This window comes from Ochotona curzoniae, unplaced genomic scaffold (genome assembly GCF_017591425.1).
Source record: "Ochotona curzoniae isolate NIBS_2020 unplaced genomic scaffold, NIBS_Ocur_1.0 contig_3520, whole genome shotgun sequence".
Lineage (NCBI taxonomy): Eukaryota > Metazoa > Chordata > Mammalia > Lagomorpha > Ochotonidae > Ochotona > Ochotona curzoniae.
Genome location: NW_024465894.1, coordinates 21,610,153 through 21,627,394, shown reverse-complemented (window position 1 = coordinate 21,627,394; position 17,242 = coordinate 21,610,153). Strand labels below are relative to the sequence as shown.

Genomic DNA, 17,242 nt, shown 5'->3' with positions numbered 1-17,242 from the left:
TAGGGTGATAGCAGTGTTCTAGAAACTGTCTGTAGGGATAATATTGTCAAGTCACTGAATGGCACAGTTTAGGGTGGTGCCTTCTGCATTATATAAACAGTACCACCAGAAGAAGAGATGTTGGTGGACAGCGGTAACAATGTGCTTCACAAAGAAACTCCGCCATGCGATGTGACAGACCACACCACAAAGCTACAACTAGAGCACTCAGACCTTAAAGGGCTACTGTTCACCCAAAGTAAATGGAGAAAAGGGAATGTGTTTATAATGATAAAAATAAACCGAAGAGCATGGTGGCGTGGCCTAGAGACTAAAGTCGTCATCTTGAACGCACTGGGATCCTATATGGGTGCCGGTTCTAATCCCGGCAGCCCCACTTCCCATCCAGCTCCCTGCTTGTGGCCTGGAAAAGCAGTCGAGGACAGCCCAAAGCCTTGGGACTCTGCACCCATGTGGGAGACCCGGAAGAGGTTCCTGGTTCCTGGGTTCAGACTGGCACAGCACTGGCTGTTGTAGCCACTTGGGGAGTGAATCATGGGATGGAAGATCTTCCTCTCTGTCTCTCCTCCTCTCTGTATATCTGAATTTGTAATAAAAATAAATAATAAATCTTAAAAAAAAATAAACTGAAGAGAAAGAAAACATGCAGTGTTCTTTCCAAGAAAGTGTGCACTTGCAGAAGGTGTCCCTTCCTCCTCACCTCTGCCCGGGCTGATGGCCGTGAGCAGCGGCCTGCGGTCACTCATCTTCTCCTGCCTCAGTTTCTCAGACGCCAGCTCCCGTTCCTTGTTGGCCAGGAGCTTGCCAGATGGGTAGAACAGGCCAACGGTCTGCGTGCCCATGTCCTTCTTAGTTCCAGCATCAGGTGCAGGTGTAGGAACACTGAGGGGCAGCCAGGCATGCCGGGGCTGGGAGCAGGGCAGGAGGCATCAGATGAGCAGAACAGAATGAATCCTCCTCATTATGTATAGAAAACTCTTTAAATCACAATGAAAAGTATCCCCCAACGAAAATGGACTTGGAACTCACAGGGGTTTTCCAATCTTTAGCCCGTCTTCCTTGCTTCTCTCCTTCCTAGCAATTCCCAGCAGGATCCATGAACCAGCCCCATGCACCTGGCCATTTAGTGGCTTAAATTCAACAAAGAAAGTCTTCAACTCCCTTATACTGCATGCACATGCCTTCTCTCTAATACTTTCAGTCTTCAAACTCTTACAGTGGAAAGATAGGAAGACATCTAGAAAGTCTTTGGCTAGCACAGAGAAATGCATAAAAAGCTAACATGAGGGGCCAGCGCAGATGCTCAACAGGCTAACCCTCTACCTGCAAGTAGCAGCATCCCATATGGGCTCTGGTTTATGTCCTGGCTGCTCCACTTCTGATCCAGCTCTCTGCTTTATGTGCCTAGGAAAGCAGCAGAGGATGGCTCAAGTCCTTGGGCTCCCTGCACCCATGTGGGAGACCTGGAAGAAACTCTTGGCCTTTAGCTTTAAACTGGCTCATCTCTGGCCTTTGTGGCCATTTGGAGGTGGTAAGCCAGTGGGTGGAAGATTTTTCTCTCTATATATCTCCTCTTGGTAAATTTGCCTTTCAAATAAAAGTAAATAAATCTTTAATTTTTAAAAACTAACATGAAACCTGTTTGTAGTGCTTTCATTCTTCTGAAAACAATCCTATCAGCTTGCTTAAAGCTGTGTCCAGCTGTTATAAAAGGCAAAAACAATCTTCCATGCCAGACAGATGTTCTCCAAAATATGAGGGCAATTCAAAACCGTCATGGAAAATGTGTAAACTAAGTGTAAACTTCAAGAATTTTGCTGCTAAAATATGCTTATCTTTTAACATTCAAAATTTCCCACAAACTTTATTAAGAGTCCTCATATATAAAAACAAGAGAAAATTTCTCAGAAGGCGCTGTAAGAAATTTAACAGAAATGGATTCTGGCCCAAGGTGCTTAACAAGCCACACCCTGGGGCTGCTTATTGGGTGCAGTGCTTGGGCTGTCGGAATGCTTGGTTCAAGTGTTGATTCCTTGGCTTTTGATCCAGCTTCTTGCGGAAGTGCACCTTGGCAGGCAGCGGGTGACAGCTCAAATACTTGGGTGTCTGCCACCCACGAGGAGACCCAGAGTGAACTTGGCTGGGACTCCTGGCTCCAGCCTGACTCAGCCCCGGCTACTGGGGACATCTGGGGAATCAGCTAGTGAATGGAAGATCTCTCTCTTTCACTGTCGCTTGCTCTCTGTGTCTGTCTTTCTCTTTTCCCTGACTGCCTGCTTTTCAAATAAAATTAAAATAAATTTTGAAACAATGCTTTAATTTCTAAAACTCCACTTTTCCTCAGTGGTAATCCACTGCCTTGTACAAGCCATCAGCCCTCCATCTACTACAGAAAACACAGAGTATGTCACTGATTGCTGAAGAAATCATTCAAGCACTCAGAAGTTGAACTGAATTTATTCGCATTTCTGTTTTCAAGCCACGTGAAGGTTTCAGTGTGGCTCTGACGCTGGGTTGCTCCCTTCCGTAGAGCACACGCGCTCAGACCACATCTTCTTCCAGGGCCCCAGTTCTTTCTACCCAGGCGGTCTCACCTCAGAAAACGGGTGACTGCCATCCAAGCTAACTCTTGTCGAGGACTTCATGTAAATGCCACAGCAGCCACAGAATCGGGCAGACAGGTGATTGCTGGCTCCACATTTGGAGCACACAGAGCAAGCAGAGGGAATGCCAAGCTGGAAGACAGAAAACACGTGTAGGATCTTAGTTATCCTTTTCCTATACCACCTCGTCTCTAGCTTTCCAAACAACAGATGCCTATACTCCCTGATCCAGCAGTGCTTCCTTCTGGAATTTATCCTATGGGTGGACAAGTACTCAAAAATAGGTAGTTCAGGGCCCAGCGCGGTGGTGCAGTGGTTAAGGTCCTCACCTTGCACGCCCGGGATCCCATATGAGTGCCGGTTCTAATCCTGGCAGCCCCGCTTCCCTTCCAGCTCCCTGCCTGTGGCCCGGGAAAGCAGTTGAGGACGGCCCAAAGCTTTGGGACCCTGCACCCGCGTGGGAGACCCGGAAGAGGCTCCTGGTTTCGGATCGGCAGAGCATCGGCCGTTGTGCTCACTTGGGGAGTGAATCATCGGAGGGAAGATCTTCCTCTCTGTCTCTCCTCTCTGTATATCTGACTTTCTAATGAAAAAATAATAAAAATAAATCTTTAAAAAAAAAATAGGTAGCTCAGGCCATCCCCTGCCACCCTGTGGTTTTAGGAGACACATTTGGAAATAACCCAAGCATCCACCTATAGGCTATAGCCTTAAAATACCACAGTACCTAGATACAGACAATGAAATACTATGAAGCCACTGAAAAGAATAAAGTGATTAATAACAAGAGATTGCTAAGTGTAAAGATTCGCTGGGAGTATGCAGTGAGCATCAGCTACCAAGAACATGCCACACAGTGGGGAACACTGGGACACAGAGATGAGTGGGAGAGGAAGTCTTCCCCACCCTTTTTGTGTGGGAAACTCTCTCAGATGCAGACATACATAAACAACGCTGTCTTATTAAAGAGGTAGGCAAACATGGCTCCTAAGAGAAGATGCCAGTAGTTCAAGAAGTGGGTGAAACACACTAAATCTCAGAGAAAGGCAAACCGAATGGCAGCGCAAGTCGGTTCTCTCTGGGTTCCTCGGCAACAGGTGCAGAGATGGAAGGCACAGGAGTGGTCCCTGCAAGGCTGCAGAAGAAGAGCACGGCCCTCCCTAGGCCAGCACGGAGGTGCTCAGCACAAGGCGACCCACCGTGACTCCACACCAGTCGCAGAAGTTCGCCTGCCGGAGGTTTTGGCGACCACATTGGCAGCAGGAAGTGATCTCTCCTTTCGGAGTGGGCGGGGGAGGGCCTTTATCTCCACTGCACATTCCCTGGAGGAGAACACAGCATTCACAGGCAGAGTCAGGGCCATGGTCTCCCATCCCTGCCCGCTTCCGAACCAAAACAAAGCAAGCCCTGGAAACAGAGCCATTTGTACCTGAAAGTGCAAACTGATGAAACCCACCATCCCATCTTGCGTCCCAACTACTGATTACTGTGTCGTTAAAATAGGGCTTTAAAGGCAAACAAAATTGCCAATCTGAATTTGTCTTCAGACCCTTCCTCAAAATGCATCTATTATTCAAGTGGAGTATTAATTATAACATTGCTTTAAAGAAAGAAAAGTTACTTTACCGCATTGTATTAATGCTGCCAACAAAGAAAAGACACAAACCTATCAGATGGACCATGCATTGTTATTGCTATAGTACCTTCATTCTAACACCTAAACTCTGATATGCCACTCAGATGGAGACGCACAATTTTTAAAACACAGCCAGTTTTGCAACTGTGACTATAACAGTTTTATTGCTGAGACCCATAGACATCCATCTTATGGATGGATAAGACTCGGAAAATGCCACCACTGACAGTTAATAAAATCCATCTAGATTATTTTTAACATTTATGAAAGAAATCCAGAATGGTTGGCAATCTACTGAGATGTCTTAGCAAAACCATCCAAAGCCTAATCCCACAGTGGCTGCTGTTTTCTCCATTTATGTTTTCTGAATCTCACTGTCTCTCTCCGGTATCTTAGAAAACCCCAGGGGGCAAGTTCATGATGGGAGACTGACTGCAAGTCTGGAATCACATGACTACACAGATGTTCAAACCACCATGAAAAAAGACCGTCCTAAACTTTAACTGCGATTTGACTCAGGAATACATGAGCTTTCTGATTACAGCTTGTTGCTAAGTTTTGAATCTCAGTTCTGAAAAAGAAACACATAGGAAGTTCTGGAAGCTAGCTACGGAAGGGACTATACAGCATATCTTTTTTCCTTCTGGAAATGACGTCACACCCATGGAGAAAACAACTAAAAATCTGCCCATGCCACGTGGGGACGTACATGGAAAGAAGGATGGGAGTTGCACAAATGTGTCCTGCTCCCAGCTACCGATGATCTGACAGTAAACTCTAGAAAGAAGTGGCTGCTTTCCTTTTAAGCCATCTAGCAAAAACAAACAAACAAACAAACAAACAAAACCAACTGCTTCTTGGCACTGTTAGGCTAAGGCAGGAGTCAATAGGAAGTAATTTTAAAGTTTATTGGGCATATTGCATACACATAAAACAGATCATCTAAACCAAATCCAATCCCCATACTTCAACAGCATGTGCTCCTGTTTCATCATTTCAAGAATCAACACAGACTGGCAGGAGACCTAAGAAAGGAGTGGCTCCCAGGTTCTTGATTTCAAAAAGCAGCAGGTGCACACAATCAACAAAGATGCACCTGTTTCAACAAGAGCTATAAATGGGCTCTGAAGGCTCTACCGGCCTCCAGGTAAAGCTCTAAAACAAAAATGGTACAATTTTACTGCATCCTTTCAAAGTTAAGGCTAAGTGTATAAAGTCCTCTCCACACACAGAAACATTACTTTCAGTTTACCATAAGCAGTCTTTTCTGGTCTCTCTCCTGACTATGGATTGTATTTCTCTGAGTCAATAACAGAAACGTTATCAAATATTTAGTGACCACTAGAGACACAGGACTGCGTCACGCAGTCCGCCTACCTCTCGTGACGAAGGCAGGACCTCCTCACACGTGACGCAGTATCTCAGGTGAGCAGGATTGCCTGTGCCACAACTGTGGCAGACCGCTTTCTCCTGGATACAACAGAAACAGAAACACACATCCCACAACCGTGCAAGGCAATCTTGTCTGTCAGCCAGCTAAGCACCCTGTCATGGCATCCAACCCTGAATACCAGATCAGCTTAGTAATGACCACAACCCAGTGTCAGACACACGAACAAGGTTTTGAAAGAATTACGACTCCAAACAGACACACTTAGAGTATTCATGCCATCTTGGGAAGGCACATGGAAAATTTTATGTTCATTAGGTGTGGGCTTGTTTATTTTCCAGTGTGGGAAACTTCAGGGTCAGAAGGCTGTTCCTTTCGTAGTTTAAATAGGAAACAGAAAGACTCAGGACCAGCAGAAGTTTTTCTAGGTGTTTACAAGCAGCCTGGTTCTTTCCTCCAGGGGAACTGGTGTTAACCATGGACTTAAGCTTGTTCTGTAGTTCCTCACTTGAAAATGAAGCAGTGGAAAGACTGTGTGCGAAAGGCGATGAACGCTAAGTCCAGCTTTCCAGATCAGGATCCGAGGGTTGCAGGTACAATACTGAAAAAACTTTTTTTTAAAATTTCTTACTTATCAAACTCAACAAGCCCTTTAAACCAAACCAAGTATGTTGAAGCTCCTCCAAATCCAAACCTGACCTACTCCCAGGTCTTTCTTGCAAAACATCCTTTAAAAAACTTCTAATTAATTAACACATTTTATATTTTTCAGAGTAGGTTTAGGTTCAAATAAAATTGCACAGAAATCACAGAGGCAGGGAATGCTCACCCCACCACAGACACAAAGATCTGCCCAGGGCTTGCATCCCCTACTGGTGGCACATGTGCTTCAACTGACGACCCCACCCTGATGCTCTGTGTCAGCCACGGCCCATGGGCTACATCAGGGTGCCTTTTGCCAAACCCTCTTTAAAAATCATCCAATCCCAGCACTAAAGCCCTATCAATACCTTTCCTTCTCCTTTCTAAGGCTCTCAAAGTGGCAGGTTCATCAGACTTGTCTTGGTCGATAGCTTTTTGTAATGGTCTTTGGGGTGGCTCCTGATGCCACATGACTGCCTTCCTTCCAGAGGAATGATAATGACCCACAGTTAGGAACCCACTAAAGTAAGACTCACTGACTGCAGGGATGATTTGGGGCGGGGACTATCGCTGGGTGGCCTCAGCGAAGCTGCTCAGTCTCTATGTGGATCTGTTTTAAGTCAATGTCCTCACTGCTATCTCATCTATCATATTGGCAATAGATTGTCTATTTGCAAAATAGTGAGCAATTTAGTGAGTCCAATTTAGTCACTGGGATAAGTCTTTGGGGTCTGAGAACAACTTTTAAATTCCAAAACACAAGTCTTAGTTGACATAATTAAAACGTTGGGAAAAATCAGCAGGTCGCTGAATATTTCATCTCAAAACTGATTCTGTGAGATGCCAACCTAAAGTCTGGCTTCATGTACAGTTGGGCTAACAGTGGTCTTAGCCCTGTATCACTGTGTGAGTGACTCCTCCTCAGAGATGGCAACTGTACCCCAGTCCTGGGAGTTGTCAGGTCTTTTCAGAGTCATGACTCGGAGAGGACCCTGAGAGGCTCTAAGTCTCCTGGATTCTAGAAGCTCCAATACAAATGAAGTCTGTGCTGCTACTTAAAGTTCACAGCAGTGGCCAGCCTTGTGGTATAGTGGGTAAAGCCTCCGCCTGCGATGCCTGCATCACATATAGGCATTGGTTCGAATCCCGGCTGCTCCACTTCCAATCTAGCTCCCTGCTAGCGGCCTAGAACATCAGCATAGGAAAGCAATAATGTTTGGACCCCTGCCCCGCATGTGACAGATGCAGCTCCCGGTTTCCAGCTTTGGCATGGCTCAGCCCTGGGACCAGAACCAGCAGATGGAAGGTCTCTTTCTCCATTTCTCCTTCTCCTGTCACTAAGTGGCTTTCAAGCAAATAAATAAATCTTCAAAATAAAAGCCCAGGGGAAAGTGAAGTATCTCTTCTTGCTTAGGGAGGGTTAACATCTTCTGGAGAAAGGGGCTGTGAGCAAAGGAGCTTGCAGGCTCTAAACACCATGAAAAGACGAGGAGGTGGAGGTGTCCACGACCTGGTGTGATCAGCTTACAACACATACATGGGCTGATATGCTACACTGAGCTCTACTAAAAGTGCACACATACTACATGGCAGTTAAAAAGTACTACACACGAATCAAAAAGTTATTAAAAGACAGTTGGAAAAAGCTCTTCAGCACCTGAGGGCCTGGGTTAACAGTCTACAGGAATATTACTGGGCATTCCATGGTGAGAGATGCCAGAAGACATGGCCCAAACACCTGCTGAGCACCAAGGCCTGGCCTGGAGACTTGCCCCAGCATCCTTCTCTCAATCTGCCCCATCTAGATACTGGCTGTGAAAATCTTGGCATTGCTGGGAGTTCTGATTTCTTCCAACAGACTCTTATAGGGCAGAATACATAGTAATTTGTTCAGGAAATACATTCTGACACAGATCTCTTGCTATTGGAAAGCTAAACCTTTGGTTAGGCAGTACACCCTTCCCAAATGTTAGGATGGATTTCATTCACAAGATACTGTTTTATCAACAGTTAGCCCACTCTTCTGGCTGCAGAAAGACCTAATTGTTAGATGTTAATTTCTAGGTATTCCACTAGTGTTTTTACAGAATGACACTTCTTTACCTTCAAGTGGAGGCTGGCCTGTGGCCGTAGCTGCTGTGTCAGGGAAGCCTCGCACACCACACAGATGGGAGTGTTCATGGGCACCAGGCTTCCACACTCGACACACAAGCCCATCTGCAGAGAGGAAAAGGCCAGGTCTGTCTCGGGATGTAAAAACAGAAGCTGTGGGTAGATCTCAGCATACAAAGATTTAACCTGCTTCTGTAAAGACAACTTTTCAAACAATTAGCTTATTTTATTTCTATTAAGAGTAACATCTGTTGGGCCCGGCGCGGTGGCGCAAGTGGTTAAAGGTCCTCACCTTGCACGCCCGGGATCCCATATGGGCGCCGGTTCTAATCCCGGCAGCCCCGCTTCCCTTCCAGCTCCCTGCCTGTGGCCTGGGAAAGCAGCAGAGGACGGCCCAAGGCTTTGGGACCCTGCACCCGCGTGGGAGACCCGGAAGAGGCTCCTGGCTTCGGATCGGCATAGTATCGGCTCGTTGCGCTCACTTGGGGAGTGAATCATCGGACGGAAGATCTTCCTCTCTGTCTCTCCTCTCTGTATATCTGCCTTTCCAATGAAAAAATAATAAAAATAAATCTTTAAAAAAAAAAAAAAAGAGTAACATCTGTTGCCGAACAACGTCCCAGACTGGTGGTATTGGTGGAGAATCCCCTAGGAGCCTGCTGAGACTTGCCGGGAAGCTGCTTACTGGCTGCTGGCAGGACTCCTCAAAATGCTATCTCTGAGAAGCACAGGAGTTCAGCACAACTGACACCAAAATTGAGAACTCACCACATTTGTATATTTTTCTTATTGACTATTTTGGTAAAACCATCTTTCACTTAACATCACAGATCCCTTTGTTTTAATAAGGTAAATTGTTTTAACAAAATAAATTCCACCCCAAAACAACTCCATGTTTCAAGTCCTTTTACAATAATGAATACACTGTAGTGAGCTTTCCATTTTTGGTAAGACAAATACTAAAATCAGTGGTAAGACAAACTCAAACATCAGATACACACAATCAGCGCAAGCTTATACTTAAACAGAATTAGTTAATCTATAGCTTCATTAGACAGAATGGTACATCTCAGAGATATAAAAAAATGAAGATACACAGTAATTAGTACTTCTCTCCAATTATTTCTAGAACATGTTTTCTCATTACACCCAAAACCAAATAGGCAGGAAACACTTCTTCATTCTTGTATTCTCCTAAAATTGAAAGATTTCACTCTTTGAGCCCTGCGAATGCAGGCATACGCAAAGGAAACAGAATTACAAATTCTCCACTGTGAACTGGGAATCTAAACAGGAGGAGATGGATCTGGCAGGAACACCTTCAGTCAGGGGTCCTGGCTGTGGTTCCCGGGTACCTGGCGCTGTGGTAACTGCTACAATCGGAGATCAGAGAAGCCGTTGCATGATGTTTTTAAGATGCCTGTTGCTCACCTGGGCTCCTTCTGGAGGTGGGAGACGACAGCTCAGTATGGGTGGGACAGGAGAGCCACATTCTTGACAGAAACGAGCAAAGGGATCAGGTGGGCGGGAGGCCAGGCAGTGGGCACACCTACAATGAGACAGTTCCTGGTTGGCTGTATTCTCAGAGCCTGAGAAGGCTGGTGGACACTGAAACGTGTTCAAACAGTTCTCAAGACAAAGCGAAACTCAGCCTAGGGCTGAGCCTCTGGGTCCTGCACCTGTAGGCCAGGCCAGCATCACTCCCTGACTGTCAAGCGCAGTCTGTTAGCAGCTTCAATCACACTTCTGAGAGGCAGCATCTCGCTGGATGTGTTAGGTTGGAGGGTGAGTCCTGGGAATGTCAGGAAGGTTTACGTTAAGTCTTTCTGACCTCTGGCCAGGTCACTGAGCCCACACTGAGTGGCAGCTTCCCGACCTGGCACTCTGGGCTGGCGTGTGTTCAGCCCTAACTTTCTCTTCCCCTGCCTGGTGAGCCCCCAGAACTTGTGTGAGCTAGATTTCATCATTTAGCCCCAGCCACTTAACTGAGTAGTGGTCCCCCATTGAGAGTAACAGAATTCTTGGAGTGAGGGTGCAGTGTGACTACAGTGACCCACCGTGACTTTCCAGCCCATCATCCTGTAACTTCATGATCTGACTTACTTTTAGGCGCCGTAAGCCTCGGACACTGGACCCTCGCTTGCCCCATCACCCTGCCACGGCCAACAGACACTAGGCACTCGCTTACTCCATCCCCTAAATGGACCTCAGACACCAGGTCCTTGCTCACCCCGTCCTCACCATGGCCCTCAGACACCGGCTCTCTCTCGACTTGTCCTCCCCATGGCCTCCCAGCCATTGTCAGTCAGTACAGTGCAGCGCACTTCCTAGACTCTTCACCGCATCCAGTTCTTCCTCACTAGAGCATGTTATCACTGGTTCATCACAGCTCGTGCCTGATCAGCAACAGCTTCCCTCTTCCTAACCTCAAAGCCATGAAAGCCTGCTCAGTGATGCTTGGGGTGACCTGCCTGGCATCACTGCTCTTGTCTGAGCTGAGGGCAGGCAGCCGGCATCCCAGACTTCCCAGCAGGTGGAGCGTTGAGGACAGAATGCCAGAGAAGAGCTGCAGGACTGTCCAGGTGTCCCCCTCAGGCCTGGGCACTGCCAGGCAGGGCGGGAAACGGGAAAAACCATTTGTGAAAGTGGGTCAGAGGAAACAAGCCTTGGGACGCATCCAAGGCCACCTCAATCCAGCCCAGGACTCACTCACGAGGCTGGGAGGGTCACACTCACACCAGCCCAAGTGGAAAAACCGAACTGATACATTGGTTAGACTCCAGTTAGACTTTCATTTCCAGGAAATGAAAGCAAATCTGTATTTCTGTATTGGACTTGTATACACATGTCCAAATCAATGTAACAGCCTCAAACTGGAAACCACACATGCCCATGAATAAGAGAGTAGATAAGCAAATTTTGGTGTATCCATACAGTACACTATTATGCAACAGACAAAGAAATAGCTGAATCTCAAAATATTATACTGAGAATCCTGGCAAAGAAAAGAACAGATATTGAATCACTTGAGATTATATATAAAATGAAGTACAAAGTTAAGGTATTGTGACAAGAGAGCAACATGGGATGCAGGGCGTGAAAAAGAAGGCTTCCCAAAAAGGGCAAAGCGGGCCTTCTGAAGGGGATAAGTTTGTTCAGCTTCCTGATTGTGGGAATAATTTCATGATTACATGCATATCAATTCAATGCTGCAAATACATGCAATTTATTGTATGTAATGTAAACCTTTAAAAGCTGTAAAGGCGGGTTGGCATGGCAACATAATGGCTAAAGTCCTTGCCTTGCAGATACCAGGATCCCACATGAGTGCTGGTTCATATACCAGCTGCTCCACTTCTCTTCCAGGTTCCTGCTTGTGGCCTGGGAATGCAGTAGAGGATGGCCCAAAGTCTTGGGACCCTGCATTTGCTTGGGAGATCTGGAAGAAGCTCCTGGCTCCTGGCTTTGGATCGATTCAGCTCTGGCCACTGTGGCTATTTGCGGAGTGAACCAGGAGATGGAAGATCTTTCTCTCTTTATTTCCTTCTCTCTGTAAATCTGACTACAATAAATCTCCTTTTTAAAAACAGTTTTTATTTTTTTTAAAAAAAAGCCTTAAAAGCTCAATTTAAAAAGTCAGGCTTGGCAAATGCACTATAAAAATCCTATCTTTAAAGTCTCTTTGACCACAAGTAATGGAAAGATCTGAGACAGAGCAAAGAGAACTTAGAGAACTTGATACTTACTTAAGAAAGTCCGTCTCCCTTTGAATTCTCATGATCTCAGTACTTGTCAAACTCTTCTGTCCAGGTATGTGTGCAAAAGCTGGTGACTAGAATTAAGAACACAGATGTAGATAGGCAACACAGCTGTGGCAAAGGCTGTGGGATGTTCGATCCCAGTAAGAATTCACCTTAATGCCTGCTGTTTAATATGTACCATTCACTCCATTAATTTTGTAATGGGGAAGGTCAAAAGTCATACAATATCTTAATCTACAATCTATCTTACTACAATATCTTAATCTAAAAAAATTACATAAAGTACTATCCATAATCTTATATATACTCCTTTAAACATGAGAGTTTACAGTAGCCATAAAAGATACATGAATTTAACGTCGAGTCACCCATATTTTAGGATCGAAAACCCAAGTCAGCATCCATTTTTCTCAGATTCTCTCTCTAGGAAACTGACAGCACATTTTACATTTAATCACTGCTGTGGTTTTGAACACAATTTGGCTCCAGAGCTCATGCAGAAGATCCTAAGAGAGCAGGAACTGAATCCAGTGAGGGTGTGGGGGAGGCAGAAAGAGCCCTGGGTCACAGGGGATGTGTCGCCAAAAGTAATTCTGATGAAAGCCTGAGCTGGGCCAACCTATCTCTGCTTCCTGACTCAGCATTTGATCTGTCCTTGGCCCAGGCTTTGCCACTGCCATCTGCCCCATCATCAGGTGACCCACCAGAGGGTCTGATCTGACCCGAACCCCCAAAACTGTGATCAAAAGAACCCTCTCCTCCCTTCACACATTAGTTTCCTCGGGTATCTTGTAGAAACAAAGAGTTGATGAACAGTCGTCAGGTCCTTTTTGTCACCTTGAATCTGGAGCAGTTCCTCATTCTTTCATGATCTTCACATTCTTTAAAGAGCAATAGGTCACTTAACTCACATGGTATCCTTTCTTTTAATTTCTTTGCTTTTGACAGTTTTCTTAGGTTTCTTTTCACTATGATTTTTGGCATGAATATGGGAGAAAAGCTAGTGTGTCTATCTTAGTGTACCATACCAAGAGGTATGTAGAATATAACCCTCACTGTGTCTCAGAAAGGTTGAGTCACTTACTTAGGTTCATGTTATCAGTACAGGTGTTGAAGCTGGCCTACCTGACCCTCACAGACTTCTTTTGTTGTTGTTGTTTTTGTTGTTGTTGTTTTTCCCTTTGGAAAGGCAGATATATAGAGAGGAGAGACAGAGAGGAAGATCCTCCATCTGATGGTTCACTCCCCAAGTGACTGTAATGGCTGGAGTTGAGCCAATCCAAAGCCAGGAGCCAGGAGCTCCTCTGAGTCTCCCATGCAGATGCAGGGTCCCAATGCTTTGGGCCATCCTCAAATGCCTTCCCAGGCCACAGGCAGGGAGCTGGGTGGGAAGCAGGGCCACCGGGATTAGGACTGGTAACCATACGGGATCCCGGCACGTGCAAGGCGAGGACTTTAACCATTACACCATCGCAGCAGGCCCCCTCACAGACTTTTAATCTCTGTGTTCCGTGTTTAGGACTTCGGATTTTGTTCTGCGGGAAATGGGGAGGAAGTAGAGATTTTTCATTGTTTTTGTGTCACGCCTAACACATCCTAGAACTGAAGTCACAAAGTGGTGGTCCACTGGCCAAGTGCAGTCTTCCATTGGGTCTCACTGGTCCGTATATACCAGGCCCCAATAACTCATTGACATTTTAAATGAGGCTACTACACATAAAGGTGTAGGTTTCTGTGGTTATTTTTCATGAAAATTCAGCAGCTGTGGCAACTCTCAGCCTGCAGTTGGCATTGGCAGTGGTTGGCTAGAGCTGAGTGGACTGACCCTTTAAGCTGGATGAGGATCCCATGTGGTCAGAGAATGCATGATGCTTGCGCTCTCGAGCTAACATCAGAGACCAGCTGTCATTTGTCTGCTATATGCACTGCATCACAAGTTTACTTGCTACCTGATACCTGAAGGTATACTTGGCGGCCAGACACCGGCTCACAGATAATCTGATCTCCCTGGATACTGCTGATGTAACAACCTCTCCACATGTTAATTCTGTTCTTTGCTAACATATGATTCAGAATAAGACTATCTTGCCAAAATGAGGGGAAAAACAGAAGGAAGAAGTGTCACAGCCCTTTTCTGGTCTCCTTAGCTTTCTGAACTCTAGTCAGATTCTCCAAATTCTTTGTCCCTTCTGTTCCTAGTCTCTTGGGATTCTAAGTCTTGGAATCTTTCCCTTGGAAATAGTAACTCTTAAAACAACCAAGTGGGTAGAGTGTCCAAACTATTCATGCACAAAGAAAATAACTATCTCTAGACATTACAGGTAAGACTTTAAAAAAAAAAAAAACAGCTCTTAAGTTTTGTCATATGTCACTCACTCTTCCAAATTTTGTCTGTAACACATTTATTCGGGCCAGACTGGTGTGGACTCCTTACTGCTCATTAGTCCATTTAGGAGGCAGAAGAAAAATCATTCTCTGCAGAAGCCGGGCTGGGCAGTGCTCCCCTATAGGAACTGCTGCCCTTTGTGGAAGAAGTTGCCAAGCAGGCCATATGGGGTCTGTGGGTCTCTGGCCTGGCCGTCAGGTTCAACAAAAGCACTGGGAGAGCAGATGGAAGATCACTTAATAAATTTGTTTTAATAAATCACTTGGGGATTTATTAAAACAAAGCCAAAACCCATTCCCATATCCCACATCCCAACAATGAAGTCAGTGTGCCTAAGGTAGGTCCTGGGAGTGGCTCAGGGCGATTGCAATGCATCATGCCGTCTGAGGCTTGCAGCTCAGGACGATCCTACCCCAAGCTCCTCGCACCAAGGCACACCACGCCCAATCCACAGCATCTTCACTTTGCCGTCCCTGAAATCACTGTTGCTGAGGGCTTTTCCCTATAACCTCGTTGGCATGCCCAGGCCCCGGTCCAGGAGCCAAAGGCTGGGACAGATACACTGCCTTGAAGTGGTTTGTTGCCAGCATGAAACACATGGGATATAATTCAGTGTCCTAAAGGTTTTGCTGTGAGGTTACCTGGAACTGGCGGGGCGTGGGACTGAACCCTGATCCCTTGCGGCAAGCTGGAACTTCTGGTGGGCTCTTGGAGAAGCTGAGAGCTCTCAGAACTTTTGGGTCTGTTCTTTCATCTACCCCAAGGTCTGTGATTACACGGAAACATAATTTGTGAGTATTTAGGTCATGGTTCATGTCCTCCTATGACTTCCTGTTCTGAAAGCTTTAGTACAGATCACAGTCAGCACTTTCTTTCCTGACAAGGAAAATATAAAGAGCTCTTCCTGGGGCTAGCATGATGGCTGAACTGGTTAATCCCCCTCTTGCAAGTACCAGGATCCCTTATGGGCACCAATTCTTGTCCCAGATGCTTCATTTCCCATCCAGCTCCCTGCTTATGGCTTGGGAAAACAGTGGAGGATGGTCCAAAGCCTTGGGACCCTGTACCCATGTGGGAGACCTGGAAGAAGCTCCTGGATCCTGGCTTCAGATTGGCTCAGGATCTGCAATGGCCATTGTGGCCATTTAGGGAACAAACCAGTGGATGCAAGATCTTTCTCTTTCTCCTTTTTAAAGATTTATTTTTATTATTTTTTTTATTGGAAAGGCGGATATACAGAGAGGAGAGACAGAGAGGAAGATCTTCCCTCCGATGATTCACTCCCCAAGTGAGCGCAACGGCCGACACTATGCCGACCCGAAGCCAGGAGACTTTTCCGGGTCTCCCACGCAGGTGCAGGGTCCCAAAGCCTTGGGCCGTCCTCAACTGCCTTCCTGGGCCACAGGCAGGGAGCTGGAAGGGAAGTGGGGCTGCCAGGATAGAACCGGCGCCCATATGGGATCCCGGGTGTGCAAGGCGAGGACCTTAACCACTGTGCCACCGTGCTGGGCCCTCTTTCTCCTTTTCTCTTATATAAAATCTACCTTTCAAAAAAATCTCAGAAAATAAATAAATAGCCCCTCCCACTGTTCAGGGAATTGGAACCCAGAAAATAAAAATAAGCCCAGGTGGGATAATATCTTCCCTATTGGATGCTACCACATTCCACATCGGACTGAGAAAACAGACAAAATCCAAGTGCAGGTTAGCAAGAAACATTCCTCCCAGGGACACAGGGCAGCTGTGAAATGTCCCAGGAGCCATAGAGGAAACCTTTTAATGAATGTGATCAGAGCTCATTCTCCTAATACAGCCTTTACTGATAGAAGAGAATCCACACTCCTTACTGTGGGACTGGCAACTGTGCGTCTTACCCAGGCCTGCCGGTTGGAATCACTAGCAGGTGTATTACAAACACAAACAAGACAGAACAAGAATCCCACATTCTAACTTCCATCAGACTTCCTGAGGTTAGGTGCTGGGATTGGCTTGAGTACCTCTGCCAACTCTGGTGGGCACTCACTCCAAGTCACATCACCCTTTGAGTGACAACGGCTCTCCAGCTAGGAAACCTGGCTCTCTCCTACACTGGTTATCACATATTATGTTGCTGGTGATGATATCAGTAAGAACCAGATTATAGAAGCAGCTTCTGTTACAGCCCAGGCTCAGAGCTCCAGGGAAGAGCTTCCGAACTAAACTGTTCATGTATTTGTCTGTGGGCTCCAAGGGAGCAGCTGGAGCAGGGGGGATGGGGTCTCCCTGTCTAGTCTACACCTGATATTGATCCTCTTCTCATACACAGCCTTGCTTTGCTTTGACCCTATCCAAACTCTGCTTTTATTTGGAATTTCCACAACTCCCAAGTTTTCTTTTACTTGGTAAGCTGCCCTCAATTCCCTGGTATACGGTCTCCCTCACTGCATGATTCAACAAATCTGACTATTAAGTGATTTGCTTAGCTCTTGTGGTCTTATGCTATGGGCCAAGACAGCAGCAACATGCAAATTACAGCCTACTTCCTTGTTCCAACATACATGCAGTGAACCTGTTTGGTGGGTTCAGAACTGAAACCTCTCTGCCCTGTTGTGACTTACCTGGGACCTTTCTAAAGTTCACACTCCAACTGGATTTGTTTTCCGTGCTCTTGTATTTCTTCTTTAGTTTTGATCCAACATACCCATTCCTTAGCTCCTAGGAATGAAGACATTA

The 17,242-nt window shown here is 46.1% G+C and overlaps 1 protein-coding gene across 3 annotated transcripts in view; it reads right to left on the bottom strand.

The window, feature by feature from the left end:
- The window catches only part of DZANK1 (double zinc ribbon and ankyrin repeat domains 1), a 37,866-nt gene that overhangs the window by 14,190 nt on the left and 6,434 nt on the right, over positions 1-17,242 (bottom strand). Inside the window, exons 4-12 of one of the 3 annotated variants that reach the window (XM_040981183.1) lie at positions 17,124-17,224; positions 15,172-15,235; positions 12,130-12,215; positions 9,815-9,932; positions 8,375-8,488; positions 5,617-5,709; positions 3,803-3,925; positions 2,595-2,735; positions 701-908 (exon numbers count right to left, since the gene is read on the bottom strand). In XM_040981183.1, the coding sequence (XP_040837117.1) occupies positions 701-908; positions 2,595-2,735; positions 3,803-3,925; positions 5,617-5,709; positions 8,375-8,488; positions 9,815-9,932; positions 12,130-12,215; positions 15,172-15,235; positions 17,124-17,224 (1,048 nt within the window). Of the gene's footprint in view, positions 1-700; positions 909-2,594; positions 2,736-3,802; positions 3,926-5,616; positions 5,710-8,374; positions 8,489-9,814; positions 9,933-12,129; positions 12,216-15,171; positions 15,297-17,123; positions 17,225-17,242 lie in introns of all 3 variants that reach the window. The other 2 variants (XM_040981182.1, XM_040981184.1) reach the window with 2 other exon arrangements.